We start from the raw sequence: 17,794 nt of genomic DNA on the forward strand, positions 1-17,794 counted from the left end.
CTGCTCCAGCTTCTATTTCTGAAGTTGTGCCACCTTATATTTCCACCTTTTATTTCTGCTGCTGGTACAAGCTACAGATTGCACTGTTGCTTGGTAGACCAGCCCTTCTGCTCTGACCCTGTGAGCCAGCAACATTTCATTTCCTGCCACTGAAATGCTCAACAGGGAACAATGGAGCTGCATTCCCACCCTTGCAAGTGTCCTTTTAAAGACTGAGCAGCAGTCCCAGTGCCTTCACAGGAACACAGCATGGTGCCCAAGGTGATGTTAACATGTTTATTACATACAGGACAGATACGGTTTATTGTTGACAGCATAGGGGACAAAGCATGGGAACATATTCATACAGCAGGCTCTTTACAGAATGCCATCTTCATACCAAACAGCGGAGTTTACAGGCCTTAAGACACTTTTAAAAATCATTTTGTAACATACAAGATAAATTACATACATCACAGTGGAGATATGACAGAGAAGCATACTGAAGCCAGTTAGTTCTCACCTTGATGCCCAGCAGCGATCCAAGGACACAGGAGCTATCAGCAGAGGCTGGGTCTCCCCCCTACAGCTGCCCCTCTAGGCCATGTGCTTCTCTTGGAGGAGAACATGGCATTGAGCTGGAAAGGAATCTGATGGGAGATTCCCGTGTGTTGTTAGGGCTCAGTGGGTGACAGGAGATCAAGTGCTGTCCCTTCAACTTCTCCCACCAGATACAGAACAGTTGGTGGTACAAATGTTGCAATTCTAACTTTCCTATAAAAGAACTGACAGAGTTAAGGAACTGAACCCTACCAGGGCTTCTTTTTCCCTTCAACTAGCCCAAATTCTGAAATTTGCCTGGCCCTAACTGATGAACTATTACATGAGAGTGGAATCTGTGCTCTGTATGTTATATTGTTTACTTCACCCTGTGTTGCGAGGGATCCAAAGAGGTCTTCCTAGCAGAAAGCATATCGCAAAAGTGAATGAGAAGCCTGGCATGGTCAGCAGTGGCCCAGCAAAATGGCCCTGGTGAAAGGTCCCCCAGCATGCAGGTGGTGTCTCCATGTATTCCTTAACCTTGTGCCAGTCACAGAGTCCAGTATGTGTATGCCTGGAAGATGCCCTCCGGCTGGATTCCTACCTTGGGGAGGAGTGGTGTGATGGGTGCACGTCACCAGCACTGCTCACACGTAGCATGGGCACCGCTGTGGCTGGATGAGACCTCTGTTCACCAGAGATGTCTCTTGCCTTGTTGCAGGGAAAATGTATGCCATGACCTTTCCTGAACTGTGGATACAAAAATTGTTTAGGTGCTGCTGTGTCAGGAGAGATGCCACATGTTAGAGCATCCCCTGGGAATATGGCATCCCTGCAGCACACCGGGATCTGCAAGCCTGGTCCATGGCAGCAAGCACAGGACACAGCAGGGAGCTTTCTAGGAGATGGAGGCTTGCCCAGTTGTCTCCATACTGTCACAAGGATATCTCTGTGAACTCTGGAGTGCTGTACAGGTCAGGCAAAAAAACAAGAGGACCACCAGGAGCTTCCAAATTCATCACTAACAAATGCAACTTGCCCTACTTCTGCACACCCAGAAAAGAATGTTTCAAGGGATGTAGAATTTGTCATTTTGGGACAGTGTAAGAAAGGGAGAACACACCATTGCCTCTACACTTGGAACTTTCATATTCTGCATCTTGAGCTCAAAACTACTTTCCCTGGCCCCAATTTTTGCTGCTTCTTTTGTAAGCAGAATTCACATGCTTCTTTTGTAAGCAGGATTCAGCATTGCTTAGACAGAAAGGGCTATCACCACTTTTCTTGGGGGCTCTCAATTTTTTCCAGGAGTCAGAAATTTCCAGCTTTTCAATCTTCTTACTAGCATAGTTAGTACTTGTGATATTAGGTAAAAGATGTCAGGAATCTAGCCTCAATTCTTTTTGTGTGTGACATCAGGTGAGACATAGCCTTGACTGCACTTGTCCTAACCAACTGCCAAGTCTCTGTTTTCCAAGTCTCTGTGAAAAAAGATCTCCTTCCAGCAGGTCCTAAAAAGGAGACACAGCCTTGAGATGAGGCAATCTCAAAGTGTTAATGCAAAACACACAGCAGATCAACACCATCTGCCCCCACCTGTCTTTTAAAAGCCACCAAATGCAATGCAGAGATAACCACCACATGAACCTTTCAGAATGAACTTAGGAATTCTTTTCTGTATGGCTGTTTTGGAAGGGAGAGGCAAGAAAACCCTTGCCTTTTCTTAAAAAAGCAGCATTCTGGTACCCTTTTGCTACTACAGCTGTTTGGCCTTGACAATCAAACACCTATCTTCTATCTGAGCCCACCAACCAATTCTCTTGGGACACATAAAGGCAGGCACCCAGCACATGACTGATGAAGCAACAGCAGCAGCAGAGGAAGGGACTTTACCCCTGCAAAGACGAAGATGTGATCCCCACATTAAGACTGCTGCTGCCTTCTCCAGCCCCACAGCTGAAGTGCTGCTGAAACTATGATGCTGTTTGGAGGCTTCCTTAGAACCCTTCGTTGCTCTAAGTCCAGAGAATGTTATTCTGTGCTTAAGGGTGAATAAGGATAAGATGATGATACTGGTGAACTAGAAGGATTTCTGCTGGGGTGCTGCAGAAGTGATTCACCATCACTGCTTTGGCAGGGAATGCCTGGAGACACACTTCTTTCTCATGCAGGTGGGAATGAGGCAACCTGCCCAAGAACCTGAGCCACCCCCCTCCTCCAGCTGCCCCTCCTGACACTGGGCAAAGGTCTTCCACAGTCCTGGCTCCAAGCTCCCTCCATGGTGTACTGCCATGTCTCTCCTTTTAGATCCAGCTCCAGAACAGAACAAGAACCTAACCACGCCAAAAGCATACGGGCCCGAGTTGAAAGCTGCGAGTTCAGAGGTTCAAGGGGGTCACAGTCCAAGGCAGGAACCGTTGCAGTTGTCCAGGGTCAGTTTCCAGCAGGAGTTATAATGCAGGCGTTTTGTATGTACATCGTGGCATTCAGGTGGGAGGAGGGACACACATTGTGGGAAAAGAGGAATTCTCACTCAGGGATGTATGATACCTGCCACACAATTATGTGGCTCCGTTCAGCCTTGGAAAGTACTGGCTTCACCTGGGTGGCATCTCCCACATTCTCTTCTGTCTCGTCATCTTCTCCATCCCCTGAAGAGACAACACAGAGAGTAAAAACGGCAAGAAAGAAAATGCTCTGGAATACTCTGAAGAGACCAATACCCCTTTTAGAGTCCCAGCAGTCTGATAACAGACACTGTGAACTGAGATCTTTCTCCGTGCCTGGAGAACATTTACAGCAACCCCATTCTTTTCTGAAGCTAGACTGCATGGATGGGACAAACTAGCTTCAGCAGCAACAAAAACCACCCTTCCACCCTTCAGGGAAGCTGATTTTACACACAGAGCGCTCTCAGCAGCAAGGGTAATCATAGTGGGGCAGCAGTGTTTGGACCCAGTGGCACATATGCATTTGTTCTTTCCAAAGCCATTCATACTGATGCTATTTTATGATAGTTTTAATATATTTGTAGGTTTGTAGATTGCTAATGCATGGCTGTATCTCCCAGCACTTTTTCTATCCTTTTCCCCTACATTTTAGAACAGTAAACTAACCTTCTAACATATTCCTGAAATACTATTTATATATTTTAGTCTTGCTTCTTTAGTCAACCAAGAACATCTTGCTTTTTACCATGCATCATAGATGTAATAAATGTGGGGCAAAGCTCTTGGACCAACTCCAGTGGGGCAGAACCTGGGGAAAATTACCTAACCAACTGCTCTTCTAATTGGACAATATATGTTAAATATGCTAATTTGTTTAACTTACAAATGGGTAGAAGTCCTGTATCATGTGTGTATATTGCACCTGGAGGCCTCCAGTTAAAGACCTGCTTTTATATTACTTCCTATATTAACATAATCTCAAAACTGTGTTGTTTTGTTCTCGATTTTGTAGGCATCACTACAGCCGTGTGGCACTGCAGCCACAGGGCACAGGTCGACAGCCTTGTGCTGTGCAAGGAACATCCTTATTTGCCCTCACAGCCAGATGCAGGAGAAGCAGTGTGGGGCTTTTCTGCTTTGGTTCTCCACAACAGTGATGCCTCACTCCATAACCACCGCTATGCACCCACTACCTTTCCAGATGCCTCCCACCAAGGGGACTTACCAATCCGGAAATCAATATACCCTTCTCCTCCACTCAGCACCAAGACATTCTTTAGCTTCTGACCCTCCGTCTCAGTGGCTGCTGTGCTGGGGTTCTCCGAAGGGCTGTCCAACACACTCCCATTCAGAGTCGCAAGGACATTGCCTAGGAGAGGACAGAAGTGCTGTCCACATCTCTGCTCAGCCCCCACACAGTTCACATGCACACAAACACATTGTGCAGACTAATTCTTTCTGCTAGTCAAATCTGGCAGTCACTCCAGTATAAATACAAATGTGGGAACCACAGGAAGTGTCAGCTATGGCCTGGACCCTAATCTGCTGCAGAACAGCTCCAGCCCTGCTACAAAAGGGATGGAGGGATAAGCACCTGCTGAGGGAGAGTTGTGCTTACCTGGCACAGAGACAAAGAACTTGACAGCATCACGGTGGCCATGGAAGCAGAGCTGTGCCTGAGCCATGGAGCAATAGGGAATGAAGCTGCTGGCAGATTTGTCACTGTTGTCATCACCATACACATGGATGACCCCACCAGAGCGACTGCCCTCTCCAGAGGTTGGTGAAGTCTTGTTGGCTGGAGACAGAGCAAGAACACCATCAGTGACAGCTATGAGTCCCCTTTACAAAATGGACTCAATCAGAGAGAAAACTCATGAGCTGTGAAGAAAAACCTTTAAAGGTGCAGGTCTCTTTAAAGGCCTTTTATGAATGATGTGATGGAGGAGACCACAGCAGATTACACGGTCCCTCTCTTTTAGCCTGAGGCAAGCTAGATTGGTGTCACCAACCAGCAGTAATCCTGTCCAGCCTCCAGAAATAACCCACTGTCCTAGGATCAACCTTGGTCTTTTGTAGCTGGCAGGATACCCAAAGTGTCTACTGTCCCCAGAAGGCAGGCTGGAGGAGAATTACTGCTCTGGATTAGTGGCATTGCTCAACTTCCAAGTCAAGTCCTTTGCTCATGCCCAGTAATGAGCACACATGCTGCTGAAAGCAGTCTCTGGGTCTGGTGAAGCCTCTCAGCCTCTCAGAGTCATTATAGAAGTGGATGTCCTTCCTCATTTCTTGATTAAACCATGACACCAGATTGTCAGCTAGTCCAGCCATGAACATCTTTCAGATGCTCACCATCCACAGCTTCCAAGGAGGGCTCAGGGCCCTGTATCCTTCCTGACCAGGCTCCAAGAATGTGACAGTTTCCACTAACGAAGCAACAGAGACCAGTGCTCTCAGCTCAGGGTGGGAGATGCTTTCCTTCTGCATGCACCCACATCAGTACAACAGGAACAACATTAAACTAGGCAGCTTTCACTTTCCTCTAAAAAAGTTAATTCATTCATTATTTGTAGTTCTGTGAATTCATTCATTATCTGTAGTTCTGTGTTTTAACTTTGGGTCAATTTCAGTTATGTGACTTGGACAGAAGAGACTTTTCCCTATCAGGCTCAAGCCAGGAAAGTGGGACAAGTACAAATACTTTGATGGAGGAATGAGAGTCAATGTGTGTACAGTATCTGGCTTTTTTCCTGCAATTAATATCAGATGCTTTAAAAGGAGGAGACACATGTTGATAATGCATCTGGACAGATACATGAATGTCTTTGAGTGCGAAAAAAGAGCCTTTAATTTCTGACCCTGGAAAGGCATGAATTTGAACTGAGATCCTGCCTTAACTGGCACAAACCTAAACAAGTCTTCATGCTAATCAAGTCCCCTTGGGTTCAATCTCTTTTTGGATAACTTACAGCTGACAGGTGCCATAGCACCACCTGCCATTGGCCTGAAACTGATGGAAGGAGCATCACTGGAAAATAACGGATGACCCAGGGAGACCTTGGAAGAACACTCTACTCCTGGTTCCTGCTTCTGACTGAATGAACCTTTCCTGTCCCCATCTCAAACTGGTCAACCACAGAAAGGGAACCACTGTTGAAGAGTAATTATCCTTAACACAAAAAACCAGAAGGATCAACAACGAGATGGAAAACATTGTTTATAGCTGTGGGAAATAAGGATATTTACATGACTGTCTCTGGTTGCTTTTCTCTAATGCAACTTAAAACAAAAGAGTGATGAGGAAAAATGGAGAGAAGTTGAATGGCAGAATGGAAGGTGGGAGAATGACTACATACGAGGATGGGTGCAAAAGGAACGACAGCTGTGGAGGGGAGGCAGTGGACTTACCCCGGAGCCCAAGGAGTTGGCCGCGGTGGAGGACTACAGCTAGGCACAGGCAGGGAGTGGGAACACAGAGGGGCATGGGAAGTGACGGGCAGGATGGGAGAGAAGAAAAAGGTGGTTACTGGGAGATAATTTGAGGGCAACAAAAATAGTATAAAGCCTAGAGAAACCACTACAGAAGCTCCTATTAGTTGATACTAACTCTGTTCTTGCTCACTTTGCTCTTACCATGCAGGGACAGACGTGGTATCTGAGGTGGGAGAGGGACTGTGTCACAAGGATCCACTGCTATATTTTTAGTGAGATTTTCTTGCTTACCACATTTTTACAGGAACACACAAAGATAAAGCAATTGGTTTACAGCAGGGAAAAAGTTTAACTCAGAACAAGGACAGCAGCCTTAAGACAGAATGGGCTTCAAGAGGAACTCAGAAACAAGACCAAAATTGCAATGACCAAAATGCATGAACAGGACTGTGTCACTGCCCTCCTAGTGTGGACCCCAGACACATCCAACTTCATTGCCCTCAGGAGACCATCCCAAGTCTGACTTCCAGGAGGATTACAAGAGGTTTGCTGTTTTTACACAAGAGGTATTTGTTTCTCAGCTTTCCTGTGAGCATTGGTGAGAAAACACACATTTGGCTGCTTTCTGTTGAGAGCAATTGCCATCAGTCTCAAATCCTACTTCCCCATGGTGATCTGGATAAGACCTTCAAAATAAGATGCTGACAGGCAGGTTCAGAACAGGACTAGTAAGAGCTTCAATTAAACTTCCAGCTCCAGAGATTCACCTATTTACTCTTACTGCTGGGTCCCCTCACCAGACTGGATTTGGTGTAGGATACCTATTTCTACTTGATTGATAAAGCTGAGCCCTAATCTGAGTAAATGGAGCTTTTCTAAGCTCAATTTTTGGAAAATACTGCTACGGAGACATTTAGATGACTAGGCCAAAGTGGAATTTACAAGGAGATCTTCCTGGTGACTTCTCATCCCATGACCTCCTTTTGGTGACTTACTACAATTCCCAAAGCTTTGTTTCTCCTGTTTCACAGTAGCTACAGAATCAGTTCACATCACTCTGCTCTGTCAAGGTCCAGGGCTGCTCATACTCTGGGCTCTTCTCCCTGAAATGGCTATGATTAAAGGGTGTCAAATATCAGGAAAGCATCAGCCTGCCTGAACCACCTGCCATGCTGCACAAATAACACCTAAAAGCTGCTTTTTCTTTAGGAGAGATGCAGGAGTACTTTGAATAAATGTCACTTACTCTCAGTCAGGGGAATGGAGATGACAACACCGTTCCCGGTGCCCACCCAAAGGCGGTTGCCAGCAATGAGTAAGGCTGTGATCCGCACAAAGGAGAAGCCCAGCTTTCCAGTGCCTAGGAAGCGCAAATGAGAGTTGGGTAGTCAGTGGTGACTTTGGGAAAGGTCTGCTTTGGGCAAATTCTGCTCAGTAAGCAACAGACCCTCACCTAGCATCTTGCTGACATAAGGCTCAATGTCGACATCCTGCAGATGTTGATGGCTGTGGGCATGGTAGAGCCTCAGCGTGGAGTCCAGGCGGATGGAAACCCAGACGCCATCTCCAATCCATGCCAGCTGTCGTACCTGGCTCTCCCGACGAGGATGGGCATCAAAGGATTTCTAAAATACCAATGTGAGTTCACAGAAGTTTTGCCATTATCTATACTCCACATATACACATACTCAATTTTCAACTGAGATCACTTGTTTGGGTTCCAAAGATCTTGGAGAAGCTGTGTTAATGCCAGCTGATCCCAGCAGTTCATTACTGTACACAAAAAATTCTTTGCTTGAGCAGCTGTCTGGCAGGTTTGCAAGTAGAATTGATGGTCTTTTCAGACCACTTCAGGAGCAAGAACATTTAGACACCAAGAGCTTTCAGTGTACTTGACAGAAAAGGAAAACTCCAGGATAAATTCCAAAGACCAAACTGCTTTGGCTCACTAATGTGAACTTCAGATCCAGCACTTCTTCTCTCCTCAATCAGAATTACTTCAAGCATTCTCAGATTTGTACCACAACCACTGTACTGATTTTCACCCAAAAGGCTCTAAACATTGTTTTCTCTTAATGGGATCCCAGGGGCCAACTGTTCTGTTCCTTGGTGCCATAATGCCTAAAGATGGAGAAGCCTTAGATTATATGTGAAGAGACACTGTAAAACAAACACCTATGTTTGGACAGTACATGGCCCCACAGACTCCCTAGTAAAGGCAAAGAAAATTGTCAGTTTATACTTTCTGATAGAATTTGCTCTGCAAAGGGAGGAAGGAACAAATAAGCCCTGGCAGATTTGATCATAATATGACCCAGACTGATAATCTTGGTCAAGAGCTATTAAGAATAAATACAACACAAGTGTGTGCACGCATAGACACGTTTGTGCTCTCTTACCTCAATCTGCATTGTCTTCGGCTGGATAACATGGATTTTGTTCTTGTAGCCACACCAGACTCTATCGTAGACCACAGCCATGCAACGGATGGAGTGGTGAGTGTGGCCAAGATCCATCAGGTGGTAATTACTGAGATCCCACTGACCATCTGAGTTAAAAAAACAAGTGTAGAAAGATGCATCTCCTCCATGACATGTAAGGACATTCCATACAATAGAATCCTCTACTTTTCTATATATATGTTGGCATACAGGCTTAGCTGATACTCAAATGCCCAGTTTGCTCATGTCTGTGACCTTCCTGAGACTCTTGTTTCAGCCTTACACTTATAAAACGTAACAATAAAGTTTAGTTTGATGTCCGACAGCACTCAAATCAGGCCAATATTAACATCCTTTATTGCAATGAAGTGAACAGGCTTCTCTAACAAGTACAACAAAAGCAGTGAGAGAAGAGGGAAGACAGCTGAACAAGACTATGCAGAAACTTAAAAGGAAATGGGCCATACAGTCCTTGTGGTGGGGCTTCCTCATGTCACAGACCTTCAACATAATTCCCCCAAACTGTTAAATCCAGGAAAAGTCATCAGATCTCCCTTCTTCACTCTTAATAACCAGGCAGATATTGTGTCCTTCATAGACAGGAAGCCTCTATGTCATGAAGCTTTATCTTACTTCTGATGGGAACAATTTTGATGTGTCAATGGTCAGGCTTGAGCTCATGACAAAGGCTGAATCAAAATTTGAATTGCACAAGCCCAAAAATCTCTATATTTCTGCTTGCTGAATGAACTGCTACTCAATGAATAACTAAGTTCTTTAGTCATAGTTAGCAAATCCCCATGTGCTGTCAGATATGAACATAGCTAAGACTGTTCAAGCCATAGGGAAACAAACTCCATAGCAGTGAAGAGGACCAGAAATTGAATTTACTAAGTGTACCTCAAACAACTGCACAGCATATGTATTCCTGAAAGTGTCACATTTACTCCACATGTACTACACAGTACACATACATATTTTTGTTCAGAAAAGCTCAAGAAGTGGTGTTATAATATAGTGATGGTTTAGGATATCAATGATGTGTATAACAGCCATGCATTTTAACTCAGTGTTTGTACCCCAGCAGCCAGCAACTTTCTCACCTTGGAAGAGCGTTTAATCCACTGCTACACTTTCAGCCAAACTTTGTTTTCTCTATTACATTGATACTTACCTTCTCCGCGATGGAATATGGCTAGTGTTCCATCTGCCAGAGCAACCAGGACCCTCCCTTTCACATGCCTGAAATAACAGAATAGTAAATACATTAAAAATGCAGTAGAAATGAGGGACTCCAAAACTCTTCCTGCCATCCATACACACCATCTTTACATAGTCTCCAGAATTCCCAGCCAGTTTTAGCATTGCAGGAACATCCTCTTACCTTCAGTGCAGTAAGATCATCATATCTGTGAGTTTTTTGTTGAGGGAATTCTTCTCCTTCACAATACAAACACCATCAATTTCAACAAATTCCCCCTAATTTAACCCTCAGTGAAATTTTGCCTTTCTCCTCCCCACTTACTTCCTCTTGATATTGCTAGACATGTATTCACTGAATCAGGTCAGGACCAAAACTGAGCAGAAAAATGGGTTGATATGAGGCTTTCCCATTACAAAAACCTTGGCAAACTTCTCTCACAAAACAACACACTTAGGAAAGCAAAGAAAAAGTTGGGGCTGCCGCATCCCTTGGAAGTATTCAAGGCTGGGAATGTGGATGGGGCTTGGAGCAACCTGGTCTAGTGGAAAGTATCCTTGCTCATGGCAGGGAGTTGAAAGAAGAGAATCTTTAAGGTCTGTTCCAACCAAAACCATTCTCTGATTCTGTAAATCTACAACCAAGAGCTGATAATACCCTCTAAAGCATCACTCAGGCCCAAAACCTTCTCCTTCGGGTCCCTTGCAACACACACTTACACCAGGCTCAGCACAGAGTCCTTCAGCTTTATTGAGTGCAGACACTTCTTCCAGTTGGACACAGCCGAGTGCACGTAAAGCCTGTGAGAGAGGACAAATTGGGGAGGGTTAGCAGCAGAGCCCCACATCTTCAGCCTGCTCAGGTTTGAGTTTTCCCTTCTGGTAGGAAAGGTGGAGGTGAGGTAAGAAAGAGATGTTAAATCCCTGAGACTATGGTGAGCTGAGCAATGAAATGAGGAATAGAAACCTTCTTCAGAAACAAGCAATGAACAAAAGGTGTGTGGACTTGAAAAATAGAGCCCAGAGCAGGGATGTGACACAGAGAATTGCCAGCCCAAGAGGAACACACCAGCCATTTTGAGCTCCCAGCCACATGGTGGGGGCAGCACTGGTGCAGGTTCCAGCATCCTTGGTTGACTCCTGATCTGGCAGTGTTGTGCTGGGCTCCATCTTCAGCTGCCCATTCTCCCTGAAGAGGCAAAAGAACGGTGTTAGAGATTTAGCAGCAGCAGTGCACAGAATGCCCACCTAGGCCCACAGCCTGGCACTCACAGACCGGTATGGGCCCTTGAAGACACAAATGGCTTCCTTCTCTAGTAGTTTTCAACTGCAAATCTGCAATTTACAGTATTTCCTTTTTCCTCCCCTTACAAACAACAAGTACTTCAAATCTACAGACCCCAACTGAGTTTAGCAAGACTATTACATAAACAATATTTTCTATGTTCATTCACAGCTTCAATAGAAGCAACTTAGAACAACATTGGCATTCAGGAACAATCTGCATCCAAGACTTCTACCCTATTCTTAAGGCCATCACATCAGCATTGTTTGTCTTAAGAACTTTTTGAGTGGTGAATACATTTTCTTGGTTACTTTTACAGCACATCAGAGGTACTCTGATGTGCTGTAAAAGTAACCAAGTAAATCAATCATCATTTCTACTCACATTTCAGTAAGCTCCGTCAGTAAGAACATGAAGTGTACATGTACTTTGGGAGATCTGCCTTAACCACAAGTCTAAGTTCATAGTGAGAGGTCAAATATTTACATTTTAACAGCTGACCCAGTCAGTTGCAGGCTGAGCCATGTCTGTTTTCATGACATTCTTTTCCTTCCCTGTTATCCCATCTATAAAATTGCTTGGGCACAAAACTGATAGAAGTCTGAACTTTATCAGAAGCTTAGGCTGCTTCTCTTGTCACAAAGCTTATGAAAACAGATCAGTAATATAACAGAACCATTATTCTGATCCCAGCTCACCTACCCATTCTGCCTGAGTGCTTGGGCTGGGACAGGGTCTGTGAACACATGCTCGGTGAGGGGCCCAGGCCGGGCCTGTGTCAGCTCTGCCTCACTGGCACTGCTTTCTGGTACCTCTGTAGCCTCTGTTGCCTCCTCAGTAGACTGAGACTGGTTGATCTTCCCGTTGCAGACAGGAGCCACCTCACCTGGAGAACAATGAACAATGTGAAACATGCTGAAGAATCTATATAGATATCAGGCTGTCAATTCTTTAATGTATCTTTCCTTGCCAAACTCAGTCAAGCCCTGAGCCTGTGCCACAGACACAGCAGCTCATCAGGTATCTTCTCCCTGGATGGGAAACAGACACTATTTTAAAGTGAAACATAATCTATGACTAGCACAGGACAGCATTGGAAGGGCTCCAAGGCTGTCACTACAGTATGGAGTCAGCAAGGGCAGCAGTATGATTTGCATGTGAGCTTAATTGGCTTCCCAATACTCAGGGAAGAAAGCAATCAGAACAGCAGCACCTGAAGCAGGGCAAACATCTCACATGCCCAAAATACTCTGCTGTATGACTCCTGCAACTAGGCTGCAGCATGTGAATCAGAGAAGAAAGTAGGGCTCTAAGAAGAAATATACAAAAAGGGCCTTTGGTAGTCCTGTATCACAGTAACAAAATTATGGAGGCCTCTGAAGTGCTTAACTTGGGGACAAGAGGATATGGCTGTAACACCATGAGCTCATACAGGATTAGGTGTAATTGATATGTCACTAAGTTTTACATCCCAAAACTTACTCTGTCCCTTGTCCAGAACAGGTGTGTCCCCACGTGAGGAACAGTTGCTTCGTGGCACATTGCAGCGGGTTGCACAACCCACCAGCGTGATCCCTGCCAAGACACCATCTGCTCCAGCTGAGTCTTCGGTATTCACATCCCCCTCCAGGAAGATCTCGCCTGGGGGATAGTCACTCTCACTGGCCGCTGAAGGCAAAGAACAGGTTCTCATTAAATCAAGCAATTACTGCTAATTTAATGTACTCCTGAGGTCACCCTAATGATGGGAGATTCTGATCCTTCAGGGTTCACCACCTTGGGGAAGCACCACACCATCCATCAGCAGCCTGATCCACAGCAGATCCCCTCATCCCCAGTATGAGTATCCAACACAGGTACAGAGCCCTTCTATGCCCGACAAAGCTCACTCCTGCTTCCAAAAAACACCTGCTGTATACCAAAGGAAAGACTTACTGAACACTGAAGAACAGGGAGGGATCTCCACAGAAAGGTCCTCCAGGAAGGCAAGATCTGCGTTATGATTTTGGGGGACAATTACAGAACACAACACAGCCCAGGGGTTAGCTACCAAGTGAGGATGTCTATTACTCCTCAGTGGGGCCGGGACCCTGTCAAGACCACAGCCTGGGCTTCACTCACCAGGGATGCTGGAGATGCAGAGTACGTGAGCGTTGCAGACAGTGAATTGGTCCACCACTGTGCCAGGCTGGTTGGCATCAATTATCACGACTTTACTGGTTGACAGCGTGCTAGTGAGGATCCAGACACGGCTGGATGTGGAATCCATCTCATGGAGCTCCTTTGCCTTTGGGAGAGCAGACACACATGGGTGTGATCAGCACTTCTCTTGGATCAACCTGAGCTTAACAGTGCTTGGCAACACTTAGACATGGTGTAATTTATTTTAAATTATATATTCTATTCTACAGTAGAACTATAGAAAAAAAATTTCTTTTTTATATTGTTGTCTAATCAGTTATACTTTTATTAATTTGATTCCATTCATGTTACTGCACTAGTATTCAGAGCACTGGCCAAAGAGCCTGTCTGACTCCTTAGGGCAAGAGCAATGTGGCCACTAATTTTTCTCTTGAGATGTCTGACAAATGTATCACTGAATATTCAGTCATCCAGAATGCTGTGAGTCTGGGATGCACCCAACTGATCAGCTTAAGCAAGCTGGTCTTGGGAGAGTATAAGGCAGCAATATAAGACACATGTGGAGAAAAACCCTACAAACTAGACAGCATAAAATATTGTATGATTATCTGCAAATTACAGCTTGGTTCTTTAAACAGGAAAAAAACCCAAAAAATCACTTAAGGCTACCAAAAACCAGAATGGATTAAATCTCAAGAGGCCCAAATGGACTCACAGACCATGTTCTTTTAACAAAGCTTTCCCTGAATGTATTTATTAATTTACAATGATGAGGGCTATAAAATCTCCCTAGCAACCTCAGTCAAGCATTTCATTGCCCTTATTATTAGGATTTTATTCAAAATTCCAAACGTTTCAAAAGCAAAAGTTGGAAAACTTTACACTGGATGATTTGTCCCAGATCACACCTAAAGTTACAGAAGAACCAGCACACCACAGCACAGTCCCACAAGGACAAGAACATTTTATGGCATAGTACAAAGATACTGAGAGAGGGGGTATGGTAGGGATGAAATGAGAAAAAACATCAGAGGGAAAAAATACACTTTATTTTCTAACCTTTTTTTTCTCAGGAGATGTATGGTTACTTTTGTTGTTGTCACCTTCCACTTCCCTGTCACAGGTGAGAGGATCGTGCCCAGGATCTAGTTTCTGCCCATTTCCAGGCTCCTGTTCCAAAGGTCTCCATCCTGAGAGATTTACTCCAGCTGCACACCACAGCTAAGAAACAGAAGCAGGAATCTGAACTAAGAATTCTGCAATTCTGCAGGCTCTGCGGTCTCTTTGAATTTAGGCACCTTTGTGGAGAACTGCCAAATGTCAAACATCTAAAACATTTAGTTGGAAACACCAGATCTTGATGATTTCTACTAGAAGATATCCGGGTTGATAGAGGTAAGCCAGAGGATCTGTACCCAGCAACATCACTGCTCTTTAGTCACTGCAGCAATGCAAGCCAGGACATGACAGATGTTTAATGTGTTCAAACTGACAGAAGACAGGTTAAATGAGGTATTAGAAAGAGATTCTTCCCTGTGAGGGTGTGAGGTTACCCAGAGAGAAGCCTGTGGCTGCCCCATCTCTGGAAGTGTGGAAAAACAGTCTGCTGGTTTAGCTCCCAAAAAAGCAGTTTTCTGAAATCAAATCCAGCTAACCTCCTATGAATTATTTCCAGAGAGCTTTTTAAGAGAATACCTAGAAGAGGAAGAGGACTACAGAAATACTAGATTTACCCAAAACCTTAAAGAAAAGATGGTACACAGAACATTATCTAAAGATTACACCTAGAGCCTTCTAGAAACAATAGCAAAAAAATTTTCTTACAATTTAACCACCAGGATGACTTCTAAAAATCATCTCTGAATGAAGTAATGACAAACTGACTATTTCAAAACAACCAGCTACAGCAGGTAAGTCTGCCACAGATAACCGCTTATACCCAGCTGCAATTCTACTCAAAACATTCTAGTATTAATAGATATGGCTTCACAAAAATCTACTCCAGATAACACTTGCCTGGTTCCAATGAATTCTGGTCAACAGTAAAATCTAAGGAGTGATGAAATGTGTTTTTACTTTCACTTGGTCATTTTCATGAATTTTTATATTAGTTTCCATTACACCTTGAGGAGTCTTAGCAAAAGCATTAGAAGCATAAAATGTTGCTGCTTTTGATGAATTGTCTCAAAAAAAGCAAAAGATATTAGGGAGCAGCAGGGAACCTAGCAACCAGAACAGCTGAGAATTTTGTCCTAAAATACTTTTTCCTACATTCACTACAAACCACCATTCAAAAAAAGGAAGTGGAAGATAGAATTTGGAATATATAATGTCTAAATAATAGATTGTTGTAAAAATGGCAGGTTTAGTGACCCAAATCCCTTGCTTATTTCATGTCCCCTTTCTGGACTGCACGGTAAGCAGAAACAACATACCTTCATAGTTGGGTCCTTCTCTACTAATGGGCGACAATATACAGGCACAGGGACATTTTTCATGCGAGTGTCCTCCTGACCACCATTGGGGCTCAGCTAGGGGGAGAGAAGACAAAAAAGACAGTATAAAGCTGCAAACACCAGGATACATCAAGAGAGATGGAACCAGTGTAACACAACCAATCAGAGGTGGCTGCTGCTGAGGCTTCCTATCACATCTTGTGTGAAACAAGAGTCCTTAAGGGGAGAGGAGCAGCACACCCAAGATACCATTTCACAATCATCAGTGCCCCAGTGATGGCCCACAGAGGCTACACATTGACCTGCTGATAGAGAAAGGATGCTCCCTGCAAAGAGTCAGGACAACTAGCATTCCCTTCATCATGACAGCTGGACTTGATCTTAAAAGTCTTTTCCAAACTTAATGCCTCTATGGCCTGAAACCTCCAAGCCATGCTGCCAGGCTCCTCCCTTTCAGGAGGTCTCTGACCAGTTAAACGTGTCACAAGTCAACAATTGAGGCTGATGTTGTTTGATTTTGTGTTACTGATGGGAAAAAGTGGGCATAAACTGCATTTGGTTTTCATACTAAATGACTGTTAAAGTTCTCAGAGTATAAATGAAATAACTAATGTTCCAGCCCAATTATAACAAAGGAAATTTAGTTTAAAAATAACTGGATTCTGGTTTAGGGCACTTTTGGTTTAGGGTACTTTTCGGTTTCAGTACTTTCATGCAGAGGAATCCAAGTCCCTCCATTGACTTTGGTGGAGATATACAGAACATCACTTTGGTCTATGATGGCCTACAATTATCACACAAACAAAATATGCACATGGTACGTCTAAATTAAATAGTTAATGACTAAGGTCCCTAGTTAATGACTAAAGTCACCTTCCACTCAGCCTGTCCAGAGCATGGTCCCTACCTGCTTGTACTTGGCTGGGAGGCTCCAGCCACAGGCCTGCAACCGCCCATCATCGTTCCGCACGTGCTCCCGAACCTGCCGGTACTGCTCTCGCTTCTGCTCACGGCGTGCTGAAGATGTGCAGTCCCTGAGGAGAGAAGCACAGTGTCACCCAGCTGATCGTTAAAGAGAGGAACTGAGGGTGAAGGGAGCGTCGCCAGTACCAGGGAGGGCACACACAGCAAACCAGATCCAACTGTGAAAAGAGATGTAGGGAGTCAGAGACAGAAAAACTGTTGAGAAACAGACACAGGGAGTTCTGACCAATCACCTGAGCAATGTGGCAAGCCAAGTCATTGTCATCACCTCTTATGATGTTCCAAGAGCCCTTCAAAAACAGGTTTTAGAGAAGGATGACACAGCATGACTGTGAGATGTCATAAGAAAAAAAGATGGAATAAGGGCAATGGGTATCTAAAAAGTTTTAATTTACCCTTCTACAAGATGCAGTATCTTTTCAACAAATCCTTTTTATTGTAGAAGTTATCCTACTTTACCACCACATTCTCCAAAGTCCTTCCATAAAAACACACCCCATGTGGAACCAAGCAACCTTTGCAATGGCAGAACACATTGTGAAGTCATGTAAAGCACTGAAGAGTTTTCTCCCTTCATCTGAGCAACACAAAGAATTTGGGTAAGACTGTAGTAGCGATACCCAGAGGCTCATTTTTAGCATGGTTTAAATTAAAACCAACTACTGGAACTTTAATGTGCTGTGGAGAGAACTTTTATCTTTTCTTAAACCCCTTGTCAAAAGGGTTGTGCAGACATTTCATCCCTTTGTCTTGATGCTGCCATCACACTCCACCACAAAAACGCTCCTTCATTCCATCCCAGTCTGCAAATACAAGTGCAGAACTAGAGTGGGGCCACACGGAGCTCCCATGGTCCCTGCTGAGATGATCCATCATGGCCTGAAA

The 17,794-nt window shown here is 44.4% G+C and overlaps 1 protein-coding gene across 16 annotated transcripts in view; it reads right to left on the reverse strand.

Moving 5' to 3' along the window:
* Window positions 1-275: 275 nt before the first annotated feature.
* The window catches only part of MAPK8IP3 (mitogen-activated protein kinase 8 interacting protein 3), a 72,836-nt gene continuing 55,317 nt past the window's right edge, over window positions 276-17,794 (reverse strand). For all 16 annotated transcript variants that reach the window (XM_058816336.1, XM_058816329.1, XM_058816332.1 and 13 more), the window contains 16 exons: window positions 16,833-16,959; window positions 15,905-16,000; window positions 14,529-14,690; window positions 13,449-13,614; window positions 12,810-12,995; window positions 12,030-12,213; window positions 11,112-11,231; window positions 10,763-10,843; window positions 10,017-10,084; window positions 8,801-8,949; window positions 7,855-8,026; window positions 7,648-7,761; window positions 6,378-6,416; window positions 4,588-4,767; window positions 4,195-4,338; window positions 276-3,170 (listed from right to left, as the gene is read on the reverse strand). In XM_058816336.1, coding sequence (XP_058672319.1) covers window positions 3,049-3,170; window positions 4,195-4,338; window positions 4,588-4,767; window positions 6,378-6,416; window positions 7,648-7,761; window positions 7,855-8,026; window positions 8,801-8,949; window positions 10,017-10,084; window positions 10,763-10,843; window positions 11,112-11,231; window positions 12,030-12,213; window positions 12,810-12,995; window positions 13,449-13,614; window positions 14,529-14,690; window positions 15,905-16,000; window positions 16,833-16,959 — 2,110 coding nt within the window. In that variant the 3' untranslated portion in view covers window positions 276-3,048. The remainder of the gene's footprint in view (window positions 3,171-4,194; window positions 4,339-4,587; window positions 4,768-6,377; window positions 6,417-7,647; window positions 7,762-7,854; window positions 8,027-8,800; window positions 8,950-10,016; window positions 10,085-10,762; window positions 10,844-11,111; window positions 11,232-12,029; window positions 12,214-12,809; window positions 12,996-13,448; window positions 13,615-14,528; window positions 14,691-15,904; window positions 16,001-16,832; window positions 16,960-17,794) is intronic.

Source organism: Ammospiza caudacuta, chromosome 17, assembly GCF_027887145.1.
Source record: "Ammospiza caudacuta isolate bAmmCau1 chromosome 17, bAmmCau1.pri, whole genome shotgun sequence".
NCBI lineage: Eukaryota > Metazoa > Chordata > Aves > Passeriformes > Passerellidae > Ammospiza > Ammospiza caudacuta.